This window comes from Balaenoptera musculus, chromosome 15, assembly GCF_009873245.2.
Source record: "Balaenoptera musculus isolate JJ_BM4_2016_0621 chromosome 15, mBalMus1.pri.v3, whole genome shotgun sequence".
Taxonomy (NCBI): domain Eukaryota; kingdom Metazoa; phylum Chordata; class Mammalia; order Artiodactyla; family Balaenopteridae; genus Balaenoptera; species Balaenoptera musculus.
In genome coordinates this window covers 31,101,542-31,126,198 of record NC_045799.1, presented here as the reverse complement: position 1 = coordinate 31,126,198, position 24,657 = coordinate 31,101,542, and the positions used below count along the sequence as shown (strand labels likewise).

The 24,657-nt window shown below is 39.0% G+C and overlaps 1 protein-coding gene across 1 annotated transcript in view; it reads left to right on the top strand.

Moving 5' to 3' along the window:
- Positions 1-491: 491 nt before the first annotated feature.
- Positions 492-24,657, top strand: part of RNF24 (ring finger protein 24) — a 134,846-nt gene continuing 110,680 nt past the window's right edge. The window contains exon 1 of the mRNA XM_036826640.1: positions 492-819. Within this exon, the coding sequence (XP_036682535.1) occupies positions 644-819 (176 nt within the window). The 5' untranslated portion in view covers positions 492-643. The remainder of the gene's footprint in view (positions 820-24,657) is intronic.

Here is a 24,657-nt window from a genome sequence, read left to right as displayed (position 1 = left end):
AAGTAATGCACTCTTTCTTGCACACACTCCTCTCCACTATCTGGGCAGATTCTGGGTCTCAGAGGTCTGAGAGGACCTGCTGCACATGACACAGATGGAGGAAGGGGGCGGTGTGTACCTTACCCATCAGACTAATGGCCACTCCTGTGTCCCCAGGATGCTGGCGGGCTGGATGCTAGGAAGGAGGTGGCTTTCCAAGCTTTCACTTAAAAAATTGCTTATAGGGATTTCCCTGGTGGTCCAGTGGCTAAGACTCCCGTGCTCCCAATGCGGGGCAGGGAAGCCTGGTTTCGATCCCTGGTCAAGGAACTAGATCCCACGTGCCACAACTAAGAATTCGCATGCCTCAGCTAAAGACCCCCACATGCCGCAACTGAAAGATCCCGCATGCCGCAACTAAGACCCGGTGCAGCCAAATAAATAAATAAATAAATATTTTTAAAAAATGTTTATAGGACATGCAAAAATACTAAACACAAGAGGGAGAAGGCCACCGCTCTAGCCTGAGACATCCCCAGCTGGTGGGGCGGTGTCGGACCACGGAGAGCCGCGCCTGCGCACTACAGACTCCGAAGCCAGGGCGACCTCAGGGAGGTGGGCGGGACTGCCCGGGCATCCGGGTCCCTCACCCCGCCCCCGCTGCATGAATGAGAGGCCCGGCGCCCGCCCCTCCCCCTCCGGGCCCGCCCCTCGCCGGGGCGCCGCGGGCAGTCTGCCGCTGCCACCTCAGCCCCGCTCGGTGCCGACTGACGCCCGCCGCTCACCACCCGGAGCTGACGGTCCCAACACGGTCGCCGCCGCCGCTGCCGGCACGACAGAGTAAGTGAGCAAGAGAGGCCCGTCGCCCCGGATTTGGGGCTTAACGGACGGGGCAGGTTCGGGCTTGGGGTGCTGAGGACACCGTGGGGCCCGCGCCAGCCTCCCCCACTCACACTCTCGGCGCCTCGGCCGGGCGCTGGGAGGGATGGGACAGCGGCCCCAGGCCGGGAGGGGTGCGCAGGAGGGTCCGCCCCGAGCCAGAGGGTGAGTCCCGCACAAAGGGAGGCGCGGGGCTGTCACCGGGAGGTCACAGAAGGAATGTTCGCGGAGCCCCGAGCGCTCCGCTAACCCGTGCCGGGCGTCGGGTCCCCGGGCGTGGGAGGCTGCTGGGATGAGCAGGGAGGCAAGGACGAGGATGGCGAGGACGTCTGCCTCCCTGTTGGCGATGGGAATGCGCCTTGGGGGGCGCGGCGTGGCAGTGTTTTCCTGGTCCCCGTCTGCTCCTCCCCTTTCTTTGTGGCGTCTGTCCTGTGCCCGTTTGTCACTGTGTGTAAGCTATGGTCGGGGGTGAGACCTATCGCCTCGGTTTACTCGTTAATGAAAGTCAGGAGCCGGCCTCATATCTGTGAGTGGGGGGCGTGTGTGCTTCCACAGGCCGGAGAATTAAGGAGCCTCTTTTGTTTCCGGAGACCTGATGGTGTGTGTGTCCCCTCTGAAATGAGAGAATCGGAGGTCATTTAAAGGGGTATGAGGGAAAGGGATATATTACTTAATCAGATCTTCACCCAGTTCTGCCTCTGACATTCTTTCAAACAGCGTTTCTTTGTTTCTTTCTGTAAAACCAGTGGGTTTTGTTAATTGAAAATATATGTCTATATCCTCAATATATCTGTATATCCAGAACACTTGGTTTTGGGGGTTTAGTTAATGGTCATATACTCTTATGTATGTACATGAGAATACTCTAGTACATATAGAACACTGCTTTTTAGTTAATTGGTAATATGTCTGTATATTGATATACACATATACAGAAATACTCCGGTATCTCTAGGACACTGTTTTCTCAGCTCCTCAGTACAGGCAGATTTTGTTTCCTCCTGCCTCCCTGTGTAATAAGAAGGTGGTCCAGCAGGTTCTCTCCACCTCCTTGCTTTTTTTCCCCTTAATGCTTTGGCAAAGGGCTTTAGAGCATATTACCCTGGCATGCGCCCTTGCTTTGATCTGAATTTTCCCTGTGTTCTGTTGTCTGGTTGTGCAGCCCAGCTCAATGGCTCCGCTTACAGGACTGCTGGAAAACAGATCACCTTTTATCGTCGTCATCCCAAGAGAGAGGAGGAAGCTCTGCAGGTTCCCACAGACTTTGGCTCTGGGGGACTGACTGCCTGACTTTGTTGTCTTGGTGAAGTTGTGAGGAGTCACAGTTGATGTGGACCAATTAAAAAGAAGCAACTGTAATAGCACCAGCTATTCCTTGCTGTTTCACTTGGACCTTTTTCTCTTTTAAACCAGATTTTATAAGTTTTAGAAGACGGTTGCATTTTCGGTTTCTTTTTTACACTTATAATTTTGCAGACTGACAGGAAATTAGCTAAACTCTGTTACTATAAGAAACATACTTCCAAAATATATTTTTCTTATGATCTTTTGATTCAAAATAGCAACGGTAAAAAAAATTAAGAGGAGCTTATTAGAGGATATGAATAGTTGAATTGATTCAGTTTTAAGGTTCTCTTTAAGATTATTTTTTAATCACATATATTTTAATTCCTGGTAGTTTTCAGTGCAAAATGAAAGCTAAACTAAGCAGTCTTCCATAGCATCTGTTTATGTATATTCCGTCTGTTAAAAACATTTGCTTTTAATTTGAAGGGGAAATTTTCCATTTGGTTGGAACGGGATCCATTATTCTTGGTAAAAATCTTACCTTATGTTAACATGATCAAATTCTTTTTTTGTAAAAGTTTAAATCAATAAAAGTTGATTTTTCAATTTGGAGAAGTTTTGGTTTTATGATGTAAGATTTAAGTAAAATTTTAATGTAAATGAATTTAACTCAAAATAAGCTAACTTAAAAATGAGGACTTCATTAGCTACATTAAGTAGTGTCACTAATATTGAAGCAACCCCAATAATTTATGAACTGCCAGCATAAGTTTTTGGTTTTTTTGTTTTTTTTTTTTTTTAAGAAATCCCCTTAAAACAAATCATAAGGGGAAGTCGTAGATAAACAGAGTAGTGTAACCGGAATTATCACTGAAATAGGCTTGCATAGTGCCACAGTATTGTGGAACTTTAATTTTTCAAGAGTGACTTAGCTATTGTTTGTATCAACAAAGGAAACTAAAAACATCTTGGCCTTGTTATTCAGCATTCTGTTAATCAAAATTTTTACCAACCCATAGCTTAGCATTTTTGTAGTATGATGATTGAAGAAAAATTCCAAAGTAATATCTATATTGTCAAAATAGGTTACATTATTTTAAATGCTGTTTTAGTAATAAATATAATCTTTATATTCATTAGAAATATTAATATTGTTATGTTAGTGATGGTAATAGTATATATGATGACACTTTGTTACCTAAACTGGGATACATTATCCTCCCAGCATTTTCTATCAGTAATTGTTTTCCGGGAATTCCCTTGATGGTCCAATGGTTAGGACTCCGCACTTGCACTGCAGGGGGCACAGTTTCGATCCCTGGTTGGAGAACTAAGATCCTGCATGCAGCGCGGCCAAAAAATAATAATAATAATAATGTTTTCTGTTTCAAATGGCAGTTTATTCTAAAACCAGTAATAAAGTAATGTCATTATAATGTATTAGCAGTTTAAACTGTATGAAATTGCCATTTTTTAGATAGGGAAGTAGTCAAAAATCAGTGGTTTCATATGGTTCAATCACTTTGAACTCTTAGCAGTTCTTTCTGGTATTTACCTTTATTTCATTTTTAATGTTTAAACTGCTATTCCTTGATTTTCCACCTTTGGATATTACCTATGGAGTTTTATTTTGGAAGCTGAGGACTTAGTTGTCCCACACAACCATCCTTCCATCCCCCACTCATACCTATACTTTACAGTTTCCAGTCAAGTCAGTATTCAGTATTTATATGACTGTGACAATGTACCTATAATTCACCGATGAGCCATGTAGGATACGTATTACGTTTTCTTTCTTGTACAACTTTTGTTTCTCCTGAGTTAAACAACTGCCACTTTTGTTTGTTTGTTTTTCATTTGCCTAGTTTTCTTTTTACCAGTCACAAAGTTATCCTCAAATTCTATGACAGAACCTATCATCTTTCAATATTTTCAGGTAATCTGTTTCATTTCTTTTTCCTAGCTGTTATATAGGACTTGCCTTTTTATCACCTTGTGAATTCTCTTTGCTTTCCTCCTATGTTGGATCCTTGATTTCCTGGATCCTGTGTCTTCCTTATTCTTTAGTAGCTTCCTGAGAAAGGGCATCTACAAACTCTGAAATTCATTCCTGAATTCATAAGTTGCAAATGTGAAAATGTCCTCATTTTACCATCACACTTGAATGGTGGTTTTGCTGGATATTGAATTGTAGATCGAAAATTATTGTCCCTCTTTTGAAGGCTTCTAGTGTTACTATTGAGAAGTGCAGTGCCATTCTAATCCCCATTTCCCTTTTTCCTCCCACTCTGGAAGACTTTAGGATCTTCTGTTTATCCCTGGTGTTCTGACATTTCATGGTGTTCCTCGAGACATCTTTTCTTCTGCTCGTAAGGGCAGATAGTATTTTCCCCAAATACCTATATATATGTACACATAGACATACACACCATCTCACCCAATATGCTATTCTTTATGGTGTTGACATGCCTCCATCAAGAGGTGTGGTCTTTGTTTCCTCTCCTTGAACCTGTGCAGGCATAAATGCTCCCCAGGATGTTTTGGGTCTTGAGCCAACATCATGGTTTAGGAGTACAGTTGGATGATCAAAAGCAACCACCTTGAGGGGGTGTTTTAATTTTTGTTTTTTACTTTTAAATGGAATCATCAGTTTACTTTTAACTGGAAATATCAGTTAACACCAGAGAAAGTTTCTTCCAGCATTGAAATGTAATCACCTCTGGAATCTACACAACCATCAGTTGCATTTTTAAAAAATCTACTTTAGGAAGTGACAGAACCATTTATGACCAAAAAGAAACAATCTATAAGCTTCATGATTAAATATGTCATGACTAAAGACAAATACATTATTGGCAAGAATTTCTGTGATAAGAAGATGGAGGCAAATGGAGTTACATAGACCATGGCTTGTTTGGACATTGTCAGTGACGTAGTGTTTATCTCATGGATACACATTTTTAAATATTTTTTTACCCATGAGTTTTTTTCTATTTACAGCTGCTTTATTCCTCATCTAGCTTTCCCATAGGTGCACATAAGTGGTTGAATATTACTAGAGAACTTCAGATTCATGACCAAAAATCTGTAGTAGACTCTTATCACTGCCCCAAAAAACTACCAGATTCTTAATAAGATCTTTTTGCCTATAATTATTTAATGTCTCCCCAGTCTTTAAACTCATGAGCAGCCGACCCCTCCCCATTCCGGTAAGCAGGCCGCATACTTCACTGAGGGTTTAGAAGTTATCAGACAGATACCCCTCATCCTCCCTTCACCAAATCTATAAATCCACCTTGCTTAGGATCCCTGTTTTCTTGCTGTCAGAGGCCAACTTGCCTCCCCACCATATTCCGCCTCATAGCTAGTCAAGAACTTGACTTCTGCATTTGTGCCCTCTCTCACATCCTCAACAACTTTCCAGGGCACCACCCATGTCAGCATACATACATGCTCTGATATTGCCCATCTTTAAAAACAGAACAAAAAATTACAACAAAACAACTTTCCCCTGACCTTATATCCATCCCCTTCTGTTTACCTTCATGGTTAAATGTTTCAAAAGGATAGTCTACATTTCCTCCCTATCTCTTCTGTACTATGTATCACTGTCTGAAATTCTGTTGTTGACTGAATATTTTTGTCTCTTGCCTACGGCCCCCACTGGAAAGTCGGCTCCAGGAAGGCAGGGAACTCATCTATCCTGTTTACCACTATGTTCCTAGGACAACAATTGACACAAGTGCCTACTCAATATATGGGCAAAAAAGGCATAACTGACATTTTTAACCTGGTAGAATAGCTCTTTTTAAAATTTCCAACAAGAAAATCAATTTTCATTTATTTTTTAAATTATTCTCTACTTTTTGCTACACTTGAAAATTGAAAAATTATGAAGACTGTATTAATGATTGAATTTTACCTGTGTTACTTTACATTTCATTCTTTCACAAGTATAATTTAACATTGGCAGTCTTGCACCTGGATTTTGTAGTCAGACTGATTGGAGTTGAATTCTAGCTCTTTCACTTTTTGCCATGTGACCTTGGGCAGGTTTCCTAACCTCTCTGTTTCCTCATCTGCAAGGTGGAAATAAGAATAGTACCCACCTCATATGTTGGTTGTGTGTGCCAAATTAGATAACATGTAAAATGCTAAACTCGGTACTTGGCATGGCAGTTAATGCAATGAAAAATAATTATAGTTATTGTTTGTATACCCTTCTCTGGTTTCTAATATTTGATCTGACTTGGTCACTGTAATATTTTTGTTTGAAGTACTTATATCTCCTAGAGTATATTGGCTATGAATGTGACTCTCCTGTTTTTAGTTTTGTGGGCTTTTTCTGATTCCTTGTCTCTCTGTTCCCCAGATTACCCCACATGATAGATGATCTGCAGTTGACAGATGAGCACCCTATAGCACTTCCCAGCAGTTTGGTCATTTGAGAAATCATTTTGGTCACTTGATAAAATATTTTTATTTCAAGCCAAGTTCTGTTCTTTGTTTATTTGGCTTGCCCAGAGGTAAGGCTCCTTCTGCATGTTAATTCATGTTATTCCTCATTAAGTTCTCTTATTTCTGGAAATGGAACTTTTAAAACACCCAGTATGTCATCAATAGATTTTTTTAAAGTGGCCATAAGATACTGTTCTTTTCACTTACTAGCTAGCTGGGAAGATAAATATATGTAGCAATACAAAATCCACTCCAAGGGCCACATTGACGGATAAAGACAGGCTCTGTAGAAGTTCAAAGTAGGGAGAGTTGTGTCCAGCCAGCCTTAAGGGATACTTAAAAGTTTTCTGCGTGTTAAATTATCTGTACCCCTTATTATCTGTCTTGATTTTTAATTTTAGAAATTGTTTCTTAAAGTAATTGACTTAGCAGTTACTCTGCCCCTTTCTTTTCTTATCTGGGTAGGCAGTGGAGACTCCTCCAATTATCTGAGCATTTCAGACATCAGAGTGTAGTGTTGGGTAAATTTAGGATTCAAAAAGAATGCCAGATGGTTTGAAAAGAATTGTGAGCACTCCAACTAGTGCAGTCCGTTGAAAGCCAGCTGGCTGAGCCTTGTCTGCTGTGGAGGTGGGAATCAGACACTTTCTTCCATGCCAGCTGGCCTAGGAACAACTGACCAGTGGCCTTACTTTTGGTTGGCCATGCCTGGGAAAGCCAGCCTGGGCCCTGCACCCGACGTAAGGACAGTATGACACCAGACAGTTGCTCTGCACCTCCATGGTGCTTGAGTTGGAACAAGCCTGAATGGCAAGGAAAGGAAGCTACTTTTTAGATAGCATTACAAGTGAACCTCATGTTAAGTTGTGATTTTGCTCTGAAAAAGTGTAATGCAACTTGAATTTTTATGGATTCAATGCTGTTAGGTGTATTAGGGTTGCTTACTACTATAGTAACTATAGTGAATGTTTTTATATTATAAGTAACTTCCAGTTTACCTGCTTTCAGTTGTTCTTGTTTTCATTTATTGACTCTTCTTGAAGTGAGGTTTCCCTCTTCTTTTCATTTTCTTCTTCTAAAGTTTTAGTCATTTGGATTAGTACAAATTTTCATCTTGTCATAAAGCTTGGTCCTATAAACCACAGGCTTCTGTAGAACGTTAATTATGTGTGTTGTCTTAAAATCTGTGTCTCATTTTGTCTGTTATTTATGTTTTCCTAAGTAGATGGGTGTTTGTATCAGTTACAATTCTTTAGCAAACTTAATGTCATAACGTTTAACTGAGAACAAAAGAAGTACAAATATGGCACTGCAAGTATAATATGAGCATTCAGTTCATTTGATGACAGTGTTAATAACTTCACCAACAGTCTATCAGTATGCTTTATGTTATCTTAAAATATTTTTTTATTTGGAGATTGAATGGTGCTGCAATACCTGTCTGTTAACTTCATCTAGGCAAACCAAAAAATTATAAATTACCTGTGTCTCTTTATTGTTCTCTCCCAATTCTGAGCATGAAAAATTTTGCTCAGTGGTATAAACTTGAAATATCCAAATAGGCTCTTCATCTTGGACTAAAAGAAAGAGTTTGGCAAATAATGAAACACTGAAGTATGAGCTAATATAGTTTATGGAAAATTGGTGGGAAGGTAAATCAAAGGTGTTGGCTTTCATTCTTTTCCTTTAGTGCGAAAGAAATTGGAAAACTTCTTCAGAGATATGTTGGAAATCTCATGCCTTGCTATAATTAAATAAAAATTTTTACTTAAACTTATTGATTGTCCCTGTAAACAGTCCAGAGGAAATTTTGTGGTAGTGAGAAAGATTTTTTTTGTATCATAGAACAGTGTATCAATAGCCAGGGAGAATATTGTACCCAGAAAATCATCTTTCACATTAGCTAACCTATAGTAAAATCCTTTTATGTCAGTATCTTTAAATGCACTGCTTATTTACTCCTTACAGCAACCCTCAAAGGGTTATTTATGGATGATAAAACAAATGGTCTAAGAAGTAACCTGTTCAGGTTCACAAGGTCAGGAGCCAGGTTTAGAACCCAGGCCTTCATTCTCCAACCCACCAAGTGTCTCAGTCGATACTGTCAACTTTCACAAGCTCTTTACTCTTCAGATGCTATCCTGCAATGGCACTTTTGGAAGACTTTTTTTTTCAGGCCGCACTAAGCAGCTTATGGGATCTTAGTTCCCCGACCAGGGCTTGAACCTGGGCCACGGCAGTGAAAGCGCCGAGTCCACTGGACTGCCAGGGAGTTCCCTGGAACACTATTGATAAAGGAAATTGAGACCTTTGCAGAAAATGGCTAGAAAATAAGGAGAGATTTGGGGAGCATATATATTTTTTATTTCTTCTGATATTCTTGAAGTAATTAACCATTGCTGAACTACTGCAGTAAATAAAAGTGAGGTAAATAAAAATGACTTGTTAGAATGGGCAAAGGGGCTGTGTAGTTTTCTAGCATTGCTGTAACAAATTACCACATAATTGATGGCCTGAAACAGTAGAAATTTATTCTCTCACAGTTCTGGAGGCCAGAAGTCTGAAATCAGAGTGTCAGCAGAGCTGCTGCACTCCCTCCAAAAACTAGGAGACAATCCTTCCTTGCTCCTTCCAGCTTTGGGTGGCTCCACACATTCCTTGGCTTTTGGCTGTATAACTCCAATCTCTGCTTGCATGTTCACATGGTCTTCTCTTCTTTCTCTCTCTTATAAAGACACTGTCATTGGGTTTAGGGTCCACCTGGATAATCCAAAGCTCACAACACTCAGTTCAAAATGCAGCTGTGAATTCTGTTTTCTGTGTTTCAGTTTTCTCTATTTCAGTTCACTACCACCATCTATTTAGAACTCCAGAATTATATAAAAGCATTACACAGTTCTGAGGAGAGGAAACAGACAGTTGCATTCCTAAAAGTTTTTTTTAATGTATCCTGTAAAACTGCTTGTTCTTTGCCATGGGTTTTCAGTAGTATAAGCTACCTCAGGAATAAAACTTTATATTTCATAGCTGTCTGACTGTCTTAATCTGTTCTGGCTGCTATAACAAAATACCATAGCCTGGGTATCTTACAAACAGAAATTTCTCATAGTTCTGGAGGCTGGGAAATCCAAGATCAGGGTGGCAGCAGGTTCGGTGTCTGGGGAGGGCCGACTTGCTGGTGCATAGCCGGTACTTTTCACTGTCTTTTTGCTATGTCCTCCCGTGGTGGAAGGGGTGAGGAAGCTACCTGGGGTCCTTTTTATTGGGGCCACTTGTATAGGGGCACTAATGCCATTCATGGGAGTGACACCCTCATCACTTAATCACTTCTAGAGACCATCACATTGGGGATTTGGTTTCAGTATGTGAATTTGGGGAGGACATGTGTCATATAGTACAGTCGATAGCACTAACCATATAAAAAGGGAAAATTTATGTTTGCCATATAACTCATTCGATTTCTAAATAAGCAACTGCCACGTAAATTTTTTTCATTGATCCATTTATTTTCTACCCAAGATTAATATTACTTAATAGATTTACCTGTACTGTTTTTCAGGCTTCTCTGCTAGTGAGAGTCTTCTTTTTAATTTTTTTTTATTATAGGAAATTGTAAAACACTCAAAAGTAGAGAATTAGTACAACATACGCGCATATGCCCATCACTCAGATTCTACTGTTATCAAGATTTTGCCACATTTGTTTCATTTTTCCTTTTTTTTTTTACCTTCTTTGCTGAGGTATTTTAAAGCAAATCCGAGACATTTTTGCACATGTTTCCTGACATACTTCTATATGCATCTTTTAAAAATAAGGGTGTTGTCTTACAGAACCAAAATGCTATTCTCATACAGAACCAAAATGCTATTCTCATACCTAATAAAATTAACAATTACTCCTTGGTATCATCTAATAACTAGACCCTATTCACTTTTGCCCAGTTGTCTCAAGGATATCTTTTTCAGAGATGGCTTGTTCACACCAGGATTCAGAGTCCACAGCTCACATTTGGTCATTTTGTCTCTCATGCCTATTTTGATCTAGGGTAGTTCCTCCTCCCTCCCTCTCTCTCCACTTTTTTTTGTGTGTCATGGACTAGTTACAGGAACCAGGTCAGTTGTCCTGTGGAACTTCTCACATCTGGGATTTGTTCACTTAGATCGCAGTGTCAGTTTGTTGCTCTGTTCCCTGTATTTCCTAGAAATGGAAGTTAGCTCTAGAGGCTTGATTAAAACAGATTTAAGTTTTTTGGCGAGAATGCTTAGGAGATGCTTAATATTGCATCACATCCAGAGGCCTGCTATGTCTGGCTACCCTACTTCTAGTGATGCTAAAAGACCCCATTGATGATCGTGTCAGCGTTCTTTGTGGCAAAATGGTGATTTTCTAATTCTGTCCTCTCTTCCACATTTATTAGCAGGAGTTCTGTAAAGAAGACCTTTATCTCATCAACTAAGACTGTTTGGGGTTACTCTGAAATACATTTTGTATGAGAGACTGCCAAGTAATCTCACACTGTTATGCTCTTGATAAAAGATAATGAGTTTGAATCAGAATAAAAGGAATTGTGTTAATCTTTTGTTTTAGTGAGTGTTACAATGAAATTGAATACTGTAGTAAAATGTGAATGATTGTTTTCCTTTTACACTTGAGAATGTACACTCTAATTGCTCTGAAAGTTAAAGGCAGAGGTAAATGAAAGTCTTTTATAAATTAGAATCAAGCAGTGGAGAGGAAAGAGTACTAACTAGATTAGAATTTTAAAATTGGAAGGGAATATAGCCAATTTTTTGTAATAACTATAAATGGAATATAACCTTTAAAAATTATGAATCAGGACTTCCCTGGTGGTCCAGTGATTAAGAATCCACCTTCCAGTTCAGGAGACGTGAGTTCGATCCCTGGTCAGGGAACTAAGATCCCCCATGCCACAGGGCAACTAAGCCCATGCGCTCTGGAGCCCACGTGCCACAGCTGGAGAGCCTGTGTGCTGCAACTACTGAGCCCACGCACTCTGGAGCTCATACACCACAACTAGAGAGCCCACACGCCACAGTTACTGAGCCCGCGCACTCTGGATCCTATGAGCCAAAACTAGAGAGCCTGCACACCGCAACTACTGAGCCCACGTGCTCTGGAGCCCATGTGCCGTAACTAGAGAGAAACCCACGCACCACAATGCGGGAAAGATCCCGCATGCTGCAATGAAGATCTCGCATGCTGCAACCAAGGCTCAATGCAGGGCTTCCCTGGTGGTGCAGTGGTTGAGAATCTGCCTGCCAATGCAGGGGACACGGGTTCGAGCCCTGGTCTGGGAAGATCCCACATGCCGCGGAGCAACTAGGCCCGTGAGCCACAACTACTGAGCCTGCGCGTCTGGAGCTTGTGCTCTGCAACAAGAGGCCGCGACAGTGAGAGGCCCGCTCACCGCGATGAAGAGTGGCCCCTGCTCACCGCAAATAGAGAAAGCCCTCACACAGAAACGAAGACCCAACACAGCCAAAAATAATAAATTAATTAATTAATTAAAAAAAAACACAATGCAGCCAAATAAATATCTTTTAAAATTAAAAAAATAAAAATTGGGCTTCCCTGGTGGTGCAGTGGTTAAGAATCCGCCTGCCAATGCAGGGGATATGGGTTCGAGCCCTGGCCTGGGAAGATCCCACATGCCCGCAGAGCAACTAAGCCTGTGCTCCACAGCTACTGAGCCTCCTCTCTAGAACCCACGAGCCACAACTACTAAAGCCTGTGCACCTAGAGCCTGTGATCTGCAACAAGAGAAGCCACCGCAATGAGAAGCCCGCGCACCGCAACGAAGACCCAATGCAGCCAAAAATTAAATAAATAAAGTAAATAATTTTAAAAAATTTAAAAAAATAAAATAAAATAAAAATTATGAATCACTATATTGTATACCTGTAACTTATATGATATTGTACACCAACTATACTTCAATTTTTAATTAATTAATTAATTTTTAAAAATTGGGAGATTTCCAGAGTCAGTATGACCCAGCCCCTGAATGTCTAGTCCATTCACTCTTCTTAGACTGGGCTTTTCACATATGTATATCCCTAACATATTGTCAGTATTTTTGTGAAATTGTGTGTAGACTAAAGAAATCAAGGTTATGTATTATAGAATTAATTATTAAATATCTTAAAAGGCAGGGAGAATTCTTCACTGATTATCATTCTTTTACTTTAAATTGTACTTTATGGGAAAAAATCCTTTGATCACCATTTCTCATAATACCTCTTGGTTAACCTCATGTCTTCACATTCTTATTCAGTAAAATTACTGAATAAACTAATGCGAATATAAAGCCCTACTTATTTTTCCTGCTCCATTTTACCTTAAGCCTGTTGTTTTTATTTATCTCCTGAATCTGTGTATTCTGGGGAGAGTAACCTTGATATCAAACGAAAGTTAAACAGGTCAGTGTTCTTAGCTTAGTGACCATCTCTAGAGAGCCTCTAATTGTATTTGAGAAGACCATTAAACGTATGTGCTATTATGATTTCTCCATAGGCAAAATCTTGCTATGATTATGCTGTTAATTTTAAAATAATAATACTGTGGGTCTTTTCTGAAAGATAAAGAATGCCTTTATAAAGGGATGCCTCAAAAGACCATAGATAAGATCAATATACTTATTTTTAGTCAGTTGAGCTGATTATTCCTTATCAGGACTCTAAAATGGTTTTAGTGCTGAAAATTACGTTTTCCTACCTATTGAATTAAAACAGACGCTTGTGGAACACCAACTCTATGCAAGTCATTATGCTAGGTGCTGAGTAGTAGGGTTCATTTCACTATTCAGATAAAGAAGATAAGAAGTACGTACTTCTTCCACACCCAGTTATGATAAAAACTCTCCAGAAAGTGGGCATAGAGGGAACCTACCTCAGCATAATAAAGGCCATATATGACAAACCCATGGCTAACATCATTCTCAACAGTGAAAAGCTGAAGGCATTCCCTCTAGGATCAGGAACAAGACAAGGATGCCCACTGCCACCACTTTATTTGTTTGTTTGTTTGTTTATTTATTTATTTATTTATTTTTGGCTCTGTTGGGTCTTAGTTGCTGCATGCGGGATCTTTCGTTGCAGCACGTGGGCTTTTCTCTAGTTGTGGTGTGCGGACTCCAGAGTGCACCAGCTCAGTAGTTGTGGCACGCGGGCTCTCTAGTTGTGGCGCAGGGACTCAGTAGTTGCAGCACGTGGACTTAGTTGCCCCGTGGCATGTGGGCAGGGAGTAGTAGTTCCCCGGCCAGAGATCAAACCCGTGTCCCCTGCATTGGAAGGCAGATTATTAACCACTGGACCACCAGGGAAGTCCCCACTGTCACCACTTTTATTCAACATAGTTTTGGAAGTCCTAGCCACAGTCATCAGAGAATAAAAAGAATCCAAATTGGAAAGGAAGGAGTAAAACTTCCACTGTTTGCAGATGACATGATACTATACATAGAAAATCCTATAGGATGCTACCAGAAAACTCCTAGAGCTCATCAATGAATTCGGTGAAGTTGCAGGATACAATATTAATACACAGAAATCTCTTGTATTCCTATACACTAACAACAAAAGATCAGAAAGAGAAATTAAGGAAACAATCCCACTTCCCATCACATCAAAGAGGATAAAACACCTAGGAATAAACCTACCTAAGGAGACAAAAGACCTGTACTCTTAAAACTATAAGATGATGATGAAAGAAGCCGAAGATGACACAAACAGATGGAAAGATATACCATGTTCTTTGATTGGAAGAATCAATATTGTCAAAATGACTGTACTACCCAAGGCAATCTACAGATTCACTGCAATTCTTGTCAAATTACCAATGGCATTTTTCACAGAACTAGAACAAAAAATCTTTTCATTTGTATGGAAACACAAAAGACCTTGAACAGCCAAAGCAATCCTGAGAAAGAAAAACGTAGCTAGAGGAATCACACTCCCTGACTTCAGACTATACTACAAAGCTACAGTCATCAAAACACTATGGTACTGATGCAAGGACAGAAATACAGATCAATGGAACAGGATAGAGAGCCCAGAAATAAACCCATGCGCCTATGGTCACTTAATCTACAACAAAGAAGGCAAGAATATACAATGGAGAAAAGACAATCTCTTCAATAAGTGATGCTGGGAAAACTGTACAGCTACATATAAAAGAATGAAATTAGAACATTCCCTAACACCATACACGAAAATAAACTCAAAATGGATTAAAGACCTATGTGTAAGGCTGGACACTATAAAACTCTTAGAGAAAAACATAGGCAGAACACTCTTTGACATAAATGGCAGCAATGTCTTCTTTGACCCACCTCCTAGAGTAATGAAAGTAAAAACAAAAATAAACAAACGGAACCTAATTAAACTTAAAGCTTTTGCACAGCAAAGGAAACCATAAACAAAATGAAAAGACAGTTCACAGAATGGGAGAAAATATTTGCAAACAAAGTGATCAACAAGGGATTAATCTCCAGAACATACAAACTGCTCATGCAGCTCTATATCAAATAAACAAACAACCCAATCAAAAAATGGGCAGAAGAGCTAAACAGACATTTCTCCAAAGAAGACATACAAAAGCCAAAAAGCACATGAAAAGATGCTCAACACCACTAATTATCAGAGAAATGCAAATCAAAACTACAATGAGGTATCACCTCACACCAGTCAGAATGGCCATCATCAAAAAGTCTACAAACAAATGCTGGAGAGGGTGTGGCGAAAAGACAACCCTCCTCCACTGTTCGTAGCGATATAAATTGGTACAACCACTATGGATAACAGTATGGAGGTTCCTTAAAAAGCTAAAAACAGAACTACCATATGATCCAGCAATCCCATTCCTGGGCATATATCTGGAGAAAACCATAATTTGAAAAGATACATGCACCCCAGTGTTCATTGCAGCACCAAATACAATAGCCAAGACATGGAAGCAACCTAAATGTCCATCGACAGAGGAATGGATAAGGAAGATGTAGTACATATATTCAATGGAATATTACTCAACCATTAAAAAAAGAATGAAATAATGCCATTTGCAGCAACATGGATGGACCTAGAGATTATCATACTAAGTGAAGTAAGTCAGACATAGAAAGACAAATATCATACGATATCACTTATATGTGGAATCTAATTTTTTTTAAATGACACAAATAAACTTATTTAAAAACAGAAACAGACTTACCAGTATCGAAAACAAATTTATGGTTACCAAAGGGGAAAAGGTGGGTGGGGTGGGGAGGGATAAATCAGGACTTTGGGATTAATATACATGCACTACTATATATGATAGATAACTAACAAGGACCTACTGTATAGCACAGGGAACTCAATATTCTGTGATAACCTTTATGAGAAAAAAAACTAAAAAAGAATGAATATATGTATAACTGAATCACTTTGCTGTACACCTGAAACTAACACAACATTGTAAATCAACTACACTCCGATAAATTTTTTTTTAACTACAAAAAAAAAAAAAAAGTACATACTTCTTTTTTTCAAAGAACCCTCTGGGAGTATGTGTTTCAACTGTGTTGACTTCTTGCCCTCATTTAATGCAGCCAGAAGCCCCTGGGCTTGTGCCATACCATGAAGCCTTTGTCCGGTTCCCCTGGTTTTTTTTGTTTTGTTTTGGTTTTTAAACTTTGGGTTTGTTTATTTATTTATTTATTTATTTATGGCTGTGTTGGGTCTTCGTTTCTGTGCGAGGGCTTTCTCTAGTTGCGGCAAGTGGGGGCCACTCTTCATCACGGTGCACGGGCCTCTCACTATCGCGGCCTCTCTTGTTGCGGAGCACAGGCTCCAGACGCGCAGGCTCAGCAATTGTGGCTCACGGGCCCAGTCGCTCCGCGACATGTGGGATTCTCCCAGACCAGGGCTCGAACCCGTGTCCCCTGCATTAGCAGGCAGATTCTCAACCACTGCGCCACCAGGGAAGCCCAGGTTCCCCTGTTTTTAAGTGTTGTATGGGCTAGAAAGAGCCCAAGGATTAGTGGGGTTGAAGCTCTGCTCTTTATTTTTTTTATTTAATTTTTATTTTATATTGGAGTATAGTTGATTGTGTTAGTTTCGGGTATACAGAAAGTGATTCAGTTATATATATACATATATCCATTCTTTTTCAGATTCTTTTCCTATATAGATTATTACAGAATGTTGAGTACAGTTCCCTGTGCTATACAATAGGTCCTTGATTAGAAGCTCTGCTGTTCAGAGGCCACAAAGCTTGTATATTCTCCTTTCTTATCTTATGCCAGAAACAAGGGTGGTTTTTGTCTATTTAGGAATATTGCAGTTATTTCATCCAGTATGCTGCTTGGATTTACCATCTTACCTTTATTCATGTCAATAAATATTTACTGAGTATCTTTTAAGTACCAGGTATTGATTAATCTGAATTTATAGAAATCACACGTCTGGTGGGAAGACACTCTTGTTGACTAACTCCACTACATTTAATGAAGTTAAGGGGTACTTCACATCTGGATTTATTAGATCTGAGGTTGTAATTTTAATATTCTTTTTCTGACATTTTATGTATTATCTGACTTAAAAGTTTCTGTAAAGCTGAAGAAAATTAACTCCTCATGAGAAACTTCAGGACTTTCTTCAGGCTAAGCTAACTAAACCACAAATGCAATGAAATCATTGGAGCAGAGGATGCATTTACATTTTATTCAGACTAACTTCTAACTCTTGAAAACCTAAACATGTGTTTTTGCACAGTAAGTTACAAGTTTATTTTCATACAAGCAAACAAGAAGTAAGGTGATGTAGTGGAAAGCATGTGGGATTTGAGTAAGTTCTGGCCCTACTGTTTGTTAACTGTGTGGCTTTGGTGAACCACTACCTCTCTTAGCCTGAAAAGCGGTAATTATAATGGAATGCTTCAGAGTTATTGAATTTATAATTTAATAACTTCAGAGTTATTGTGAGTGTAGTTTATCTCCTTTAATAAAGCGCTCTCCTAATGATTGTTGTTGTTAGGCAAGGGGTGGGACAATGGAAAGAGTGAACACAAGAACAATCTTTGCTACATCTCAGTTCTCTCCTGTTTATAAATACGAGACCAGTTATGCCGCCATTTTAACCTGGCTGCCGAGCTGTGGCTGGTTAGAGGTTCCATTCTGGTAGTGGTCAGATGATATAAAAAATTGTTACTACTGAACTGTACTACATACTTTCTTAAATTTTTAGGAGATTCTGGATATGTCGTTTCTGATGGTTATCTTAAGTCAGTTTTCTTCCCCCCCCCCTTTTTTTTTAAGAAGTAAGTTTTTTTTTTAATTGAGCTATAGTTGATTTACAGTATTATATTACTTTCAGATGTACAACATATTCAAAAATTTTATAGATTATATACCATTTAAAGTTATTATAAGGATTTCCCTGGTGGCGCAGTGGTTAAGAATCCACCTGCCAATGCAGGGGAAACGGGTTCGATTCCTGGACCAGGAAGATCCCACATGCCGTGGAGCAACTAAGCCCGTGCACCACAACTACTGAGCCTGTGCTCTAGAGCCCACGAGCCACAACTACTGAAGCCTGCGCGCCTAGAGCCCATGCTCTGCAACAAGATAAGCCACTGCAATGAGAAGCCCATGCACTGCAATGAAGAGTAGCCCCCACTCGCCGCAACTAGAGAAAGCCCACGCACAGCAATGAAGACCCAGTGCAGCCATAAATAAATAAATAAATAAAATTTTTTTAATGATAAAGTTATTATAAAATATTGGCTATACTCCCTGTGCTGTACATTATACCCTTGTACCTTATTTATTTTATACATAGTAGTTTGTACTTCTTAATCCCCTGCCTCTATCTTGCTCCTCCCTGCTTCCCTCTCCCCACTGATAACCACTAGTTCTCTGTATCTGTGCGTCTGTTTCTGTTTTGTTATGTTCACTAGTTTGTTGTATTTTTTTAGATTCCACATATAACTGATAACATACAGTATTTATCTTTGTCTGATTTATTTCACTTAGCATAGTGCCCTCAAAGTCCATCCCTGTTGTTGGAAATAGCAAGATTTTATTCTTTTTTACGGCTGAGTAATATTCCATTGCATATATATACCACATCTTCTTTATCTATTCATCTGTTGATGGACACTTTAGGTTGCTTCCATATATTAGCTATTGTAAATAATGCTGCTGTGAATGCTGGAGTGCATGTATCTTTTCGAATTAGCGTTTTGGGGTTTTTTTGGATAAATACCCAGGAGTGGAACTGCTGGATCCTATGGTAGTTCTCTTTTTCGTTTTTGGAGAAACCTCCATACTGTTTTCCATAGTGGCTGCACCAATTTGCATTCCCACCATGAGTGTACAAAGGTTCCCTTTTCTCCACATCCTCGCCAACATTGTTATTTGCAATCGTTTCGATGATAGCCATTCTGACAGGTGTGAGGTGATATCTCATTGTGGTTTTGATTTACATTTCTCTGATGATTAGCAGTGTTGAGCACCTCTTCATGTGCCCATTGGCCATCTGTGTGTCTTCTTTGGAAAAATGTCTATTCAGGTCTTTTGCCCACTTTTTATTTTTTTATTTGAATTTTATTTTATTTTTTTATACAGCAGGTTCTTATTAGTTATCTGTTTTATACATATTAGTGTATATATGTCAATCCCAATCTCCCGAGTCATCCCACCACCACCACCACCACCACCCCCGCTTTCCCCCCTTGGTATCCATACATTTGTTTTCTACATCTGTGTCTCTATTTCTGCCTTGCAAACTGGTTCATCTGTACCATTTTTCTAGATTCCACATATATATGTTAATATACAATATTTGTTTTTCTCTTTCTGACTTACTTCACTCTGTATAACAGTCTCTAGATCCATCCACGTCTCTACAAAATGACCCAATTTCATTCCTTTTTATGGCTGAGTAATATTCCATTGTATATATGTACCACATCTTCTTTATCCATTCGTCTGTTGGTGGGCATTTAGGTTGCTTCCATGACCTGGCTATTGTAAATAGTGTTGCAATGAACATTGGGGTGCATGTGTCTTTTTGAATTATGGTTTTTTCTGGGTATATGCCCAGTAGTGGGATTGCTGGGTCATATGGTAATTCTATTTTTTAGCTTTTTAAGGAACCTCCATACTGTTCTCCATAGTGGCTGTATCAGTTTACATTCCTACCAACAGTGCAAGAGGGTTCACTTTTCTTCTGCCCATTTTTTAATCGGATTGTTTTTCTGATGTTGAGTTGCACGAGCTATTTTTATATTTTGGATATTAACCCCTTATTGGTCATATCATTTGCAAATATTTTCTCCCATTCAGTAAGTTGTCTTTTTGTTTTGTCATTGGTTTTCTTTGCTGTGCAAAAGTTTTTAAGTTTAATTAGGTCCCACTTGTTTATTTTTGCTTTTGTTTCCTTTGCCTTAGGAGACAGATCCAAAAAAATATTGCTACAATTTATGTCAAAGAGTGTTCTACCTATGTTTTCTTCTAGGAGTTTTATGGTTTCCAGTGTTATATTTAGGTCTTTAATCAGTTTTGATTTTATTTTTGTATATGGTGTGAGAAAATGTTCACATTCCATTCTTTTACATGTAGCTGTTCAGTTTTTCCAGCACCACTTTTTGAATAGACTGTATTTTCTCTGTTATATGTTCTTGCCTTCTTTGTCATAGATTAATTGACTGTAAGTGCATGGGTATATTTTTGGGCTCTCTATTCTGTTCCATTGATCTGTGTGTCTGTTTTTGTGCCAGTACTGTACCGTTTTGATTCCTGTAGCTTTGTGCTGTATTCTGAAGTCAGGGAGCACGATACCTCCAGCTCTGCTCTTCTTTCTCAAGATTGCTTTGGCTATTCGGGGTCTTTCGTGTTTCCACACAAATTTTATAATTATTTGTTCTAATTCTGTGAAAAATACCATTGATATTTTCATAGGGATTGCATTGAATCTGTAGATTGCCTTTGACAGTATGGTCATTTTAACCATATTAATTCTTTCAATCCATGAACACGGTATACCTTTCCATTTGTTTGTGTCGTCTTCAATTTCTTTCATCAGTGTCTTACAGTTTTTTAACTACAGGTCTTTTACCCCCTTAGTTACATTTATTCCTAGGTATTTTATTCTTTTTGATGCAATGGTATATGGTATTGTTTTCTTAATTTCTCTTTCTGATAGTTCTTTGTTAGTGTATAGAAATGCAATAGATTTCTGTGTACTAATTTTGTATCCTGCAACTTTACCAAATTCGTTGATGAGCTCTAGTAGTTTTCTGGTGGTGTCTTTAGGGTTTTCTATGAATAGTATCATGTCATCTGCAAACAGTGACAGTTTTACTTCTTCCTTTCCAATTTGGATTCTTTTTCTTCTCTGATTGCTGTGGTTAGGACTGCCCACCCCCCTTTTTAAACAGCTTTATTGAGACATAATTTATATCCCATATAGTTCACTCATTTAAATTTTACAATGCAGTGGCTTTTGGCATATTCACAAAGTTGTGCATCCATTATCATAATCAATTTTAGACCATTTTCATTATCATTATCCCAAAAAGAAACCCTGCTCCCATAACCATCATTCCCTAATGCTGCCACCATCCCCCCACATACACCATTCCCGCCCTTAAGAAATCACTCTTTCTGTTGCTATAGATTTGCCTATTCTGGGCTTTCATATAAATGGAATCATACAATATGTGGTCCTTTTTGACTGGCTTCTTTTACCTAGCATGGTCTTTTCAAGATCTAGCCACGTTCCCTTTTTGTTACATTAAGATTCTTAGAAGCACACCAACTTATCCTGTAGGAAGAAGAGATAAAGTGACTTTTTAAAAATAAAGTTGATTGGTGTCCCATGACTGGTTGTCAGTTACAAATGATTAGAAAAGTCCTATAAACAGTTACTGTGGCTGCAAACCAAAGAATGGTGTTTCAATATAAAATGTGGAAAAGATTCATGTGCCAGCACTCTTTTCTTGCTGTATTTATGTACATTAATAATGTCATGATTATTGGTACATCCCTCAGTACAAATAATAATGATGTGTAACTCTGGGGAACTAGAGTTACACATTACAATGGGACTATTGTAACTAAAACCATTGCACCACTGTTATTTTTAATTGCTATTTTCCTCTTGTAACTAATTTTTCTGCTGAGAGTTCTGCATAACTCAGTTATTATTCTATAATGCCTATGGTTACATGTTACATGTAATTGTCTGTTGTTACATGCTACATTTTTAATTTTTATGTGAGCTTGATGAGCTAAGTGTTTTATTTGGGGATAACCAATGATTATATTTTAGTATAAGTGAGTTGTTAGAAATAAGATACATAGAAGTACAATCCACAGAGCATATTCCCCACAAGTTTGTGGCTGCAGTTAAAAAAGAAAAAGCCAGCCTTTTGACTTTGAAAAACCCATCCTCTTTGTGCCTCAGGTTCTTCCTCTGCAAAGTGGGTCATTTGGACTACAACACTTAATTAGGTATGATGGTCTTTAACTCTATGGTTCTGTGAAGATGTATATGTAAATGTATTATTGATGGTTCCAGACTACTTCCTATCAAGAAGATTGCATTGTACTGTGGAATTTCCTGTGTTCTACTTAGTTATCTAATGTGGTGCCATGACAGAAGGCTAATGACATGACATGTCTTAACAAAAATCATATTTTTCTGAACTGGAATTAAGATCCATAGTCTGATATTGCAAATGTCTATTAATACAAAATAATTTAAAATAGTACTCATCCAGAACATTTCTATATTAGATAGATGGGCTCAACTGTGAGTAACAAAAAACACAAAACAACAACTGGTTTAAAACAAGATTAAAATTTATTTCTCACTCATGTAAGAGTTGGCACTGATCTGATAGGGAACTTCATGGCATCATGAAGGGAACTTCATGACATTTTACCAATTATCCCCTTTCCTTCTTAGTACTCTGTTCTCCTCTTGAGTGTAAACCATATTCTTATTGAGCAAGATCATGGCATCCACATTACAGGGTGGAGAAAGGGATGAAGCAGAAGGTGGAAGGCACCTTCAGTGCTCTGTTAATCATGATTCCCAGACACTTCTTTGTGAATCATCATGTGTGAATCCATGAAACATGTGGCCATGCATAGCTGCAAGGAAAGCTGGAAAGTGGAGCCATGTGCCCAGCTAAAACTTCTGATTAGAGCGGAAGACAGGGAAAAGAGATATTGGGGGGAGGGTGTCTCTGCTATCTGGATAAACAAAAAGGAAAACCAAGGAGTGTTTGTTTGCCATTATATCTCTTCCACTAAAGAAGGAAGCTTCTGTGTTTTTAGTTGCCGATACTGGTTCTGTAAATGGAACTGTCCTTTTAGAAGAGAAGAGCTGACAGTGTAGTAGAAACATCTCAAGAATATGTTATTCTCAGGACTTCCCTGGTAGCTCAGTGGTTAAGAATCTGCCTTCCAATGCAGGGGACATGGGTTCAATCCCTGATCCGGGAAGATCCCACATGCCACAGAGCAACTAAGCCTGTGCGCCACAACTACTGAGCCTGCGCTCTAGAGCCCGCAAGCCACAACTACTGAGCCTGTGTGCCACAAGTACTGAAGCCCATGCACCGAGAGCCCCTGCTCCAACAAGAAGAGAAGCCACCGCAATGAGAAGCCACCGCAATGAGAAGTCCGTGCACAGCAACGAAGAGTACCCCCCGTGTGCAGCAGCGAAGACCCAACGCAGCCAAAAACTAATTAAGTAAAAATAAATTTTAAAAATTTAAAAAGAATACGTCATTCTCTTTTCTGTAATTGGTTTAATGCATAAGATCTTCCAAGAGAGAACTGCTAGACATATTTCCTGGTTTGAATTCATCAGTTGATGTTATGATTTATGAGCTGGCCTCTTCTAGGTTTAGTTAGTGTAAATTTTTCCCACTGAGCCCAGTAACTCCTGGGGAAATTGATCAACCAGAGAATAGACACAACCCTAGATGTACACTGACCTTACTGGGAACATAAACCTTGTAAGGCTTCATCTGACCTGAACCACCCATCTCATTCCTGATCTTGAAGTGGGAAAAAAAGAATCACAAACTTGTACTGTCTTTAATATATCCATCTATAAAATTAAGATAATAGTGCTTTGCATGATGAAGATTAGTAGTGGTCTTGTAAAATGTTTTTATATAGGAGCTTTCAGGGCTAATGGTATAGCAAGTCCTGATGTTTAAAAACCTATTTAGAGGAGAATTATTCACTGTTCTGGAATGATTTAGATTTTTTTAGAATTTTGGAAAATACAAAATCAGGAGAACCAGACTCACCTCCTAGAATATTAAAATAATGTATTTTGCCTGTGCCATTGTCTTATCTGTTCCATTGTCTGCCTGAAATCATCTTAAGGATGACATCTTCCCATATCTTTCTTAAAAGAGCAAAATGATCCCAGTAGGCAAAGGGGAGAGACTTTCAGGCCGTGCTTAGGACTATAATATCTAGAAACTTAAAATAATTATCACAAGTGTCAAACTACCTGGTAGCCTGCACACTTTGCTGTATTCATAACTATTTGGGGTTTGCTGAGTTAGTCATAAGCATCTTAGATGCTGTTTTAAGGCTATAGAATTTTCCTCCTACAAAATTAAGATCCAAAAATGGATAAGCTTTTGAATTATACAGATTAGCAATCTGGAAATTGTTATTGAAGAAATGTACCTAAACTAACTCTTGTTTCCCCAAATTCTCTGTCTGGGTCACTTCAGAAAGGAGTCCACTTGCAGACAAGCAAAAGCAAAAGCTAAGAGAATTCAGCACCACCAAACCAGCTTTACAACAAATGCTAAAGAAACTTCTCTAAGTGGGAAACACAAGAGAAGAAAAAGACCTACAAAAACAAACCCAAAACAATTAAGAAAATGGTAAGAGGAACATACATATAGATAATAACCTTGAATGTAAATGGATTAAATGCCCCAACCAAAAGACACAGACTGGCTGAATGGATACAAAAACAAAACCCATATATATGCTGTCTACAACAGACCCACTTC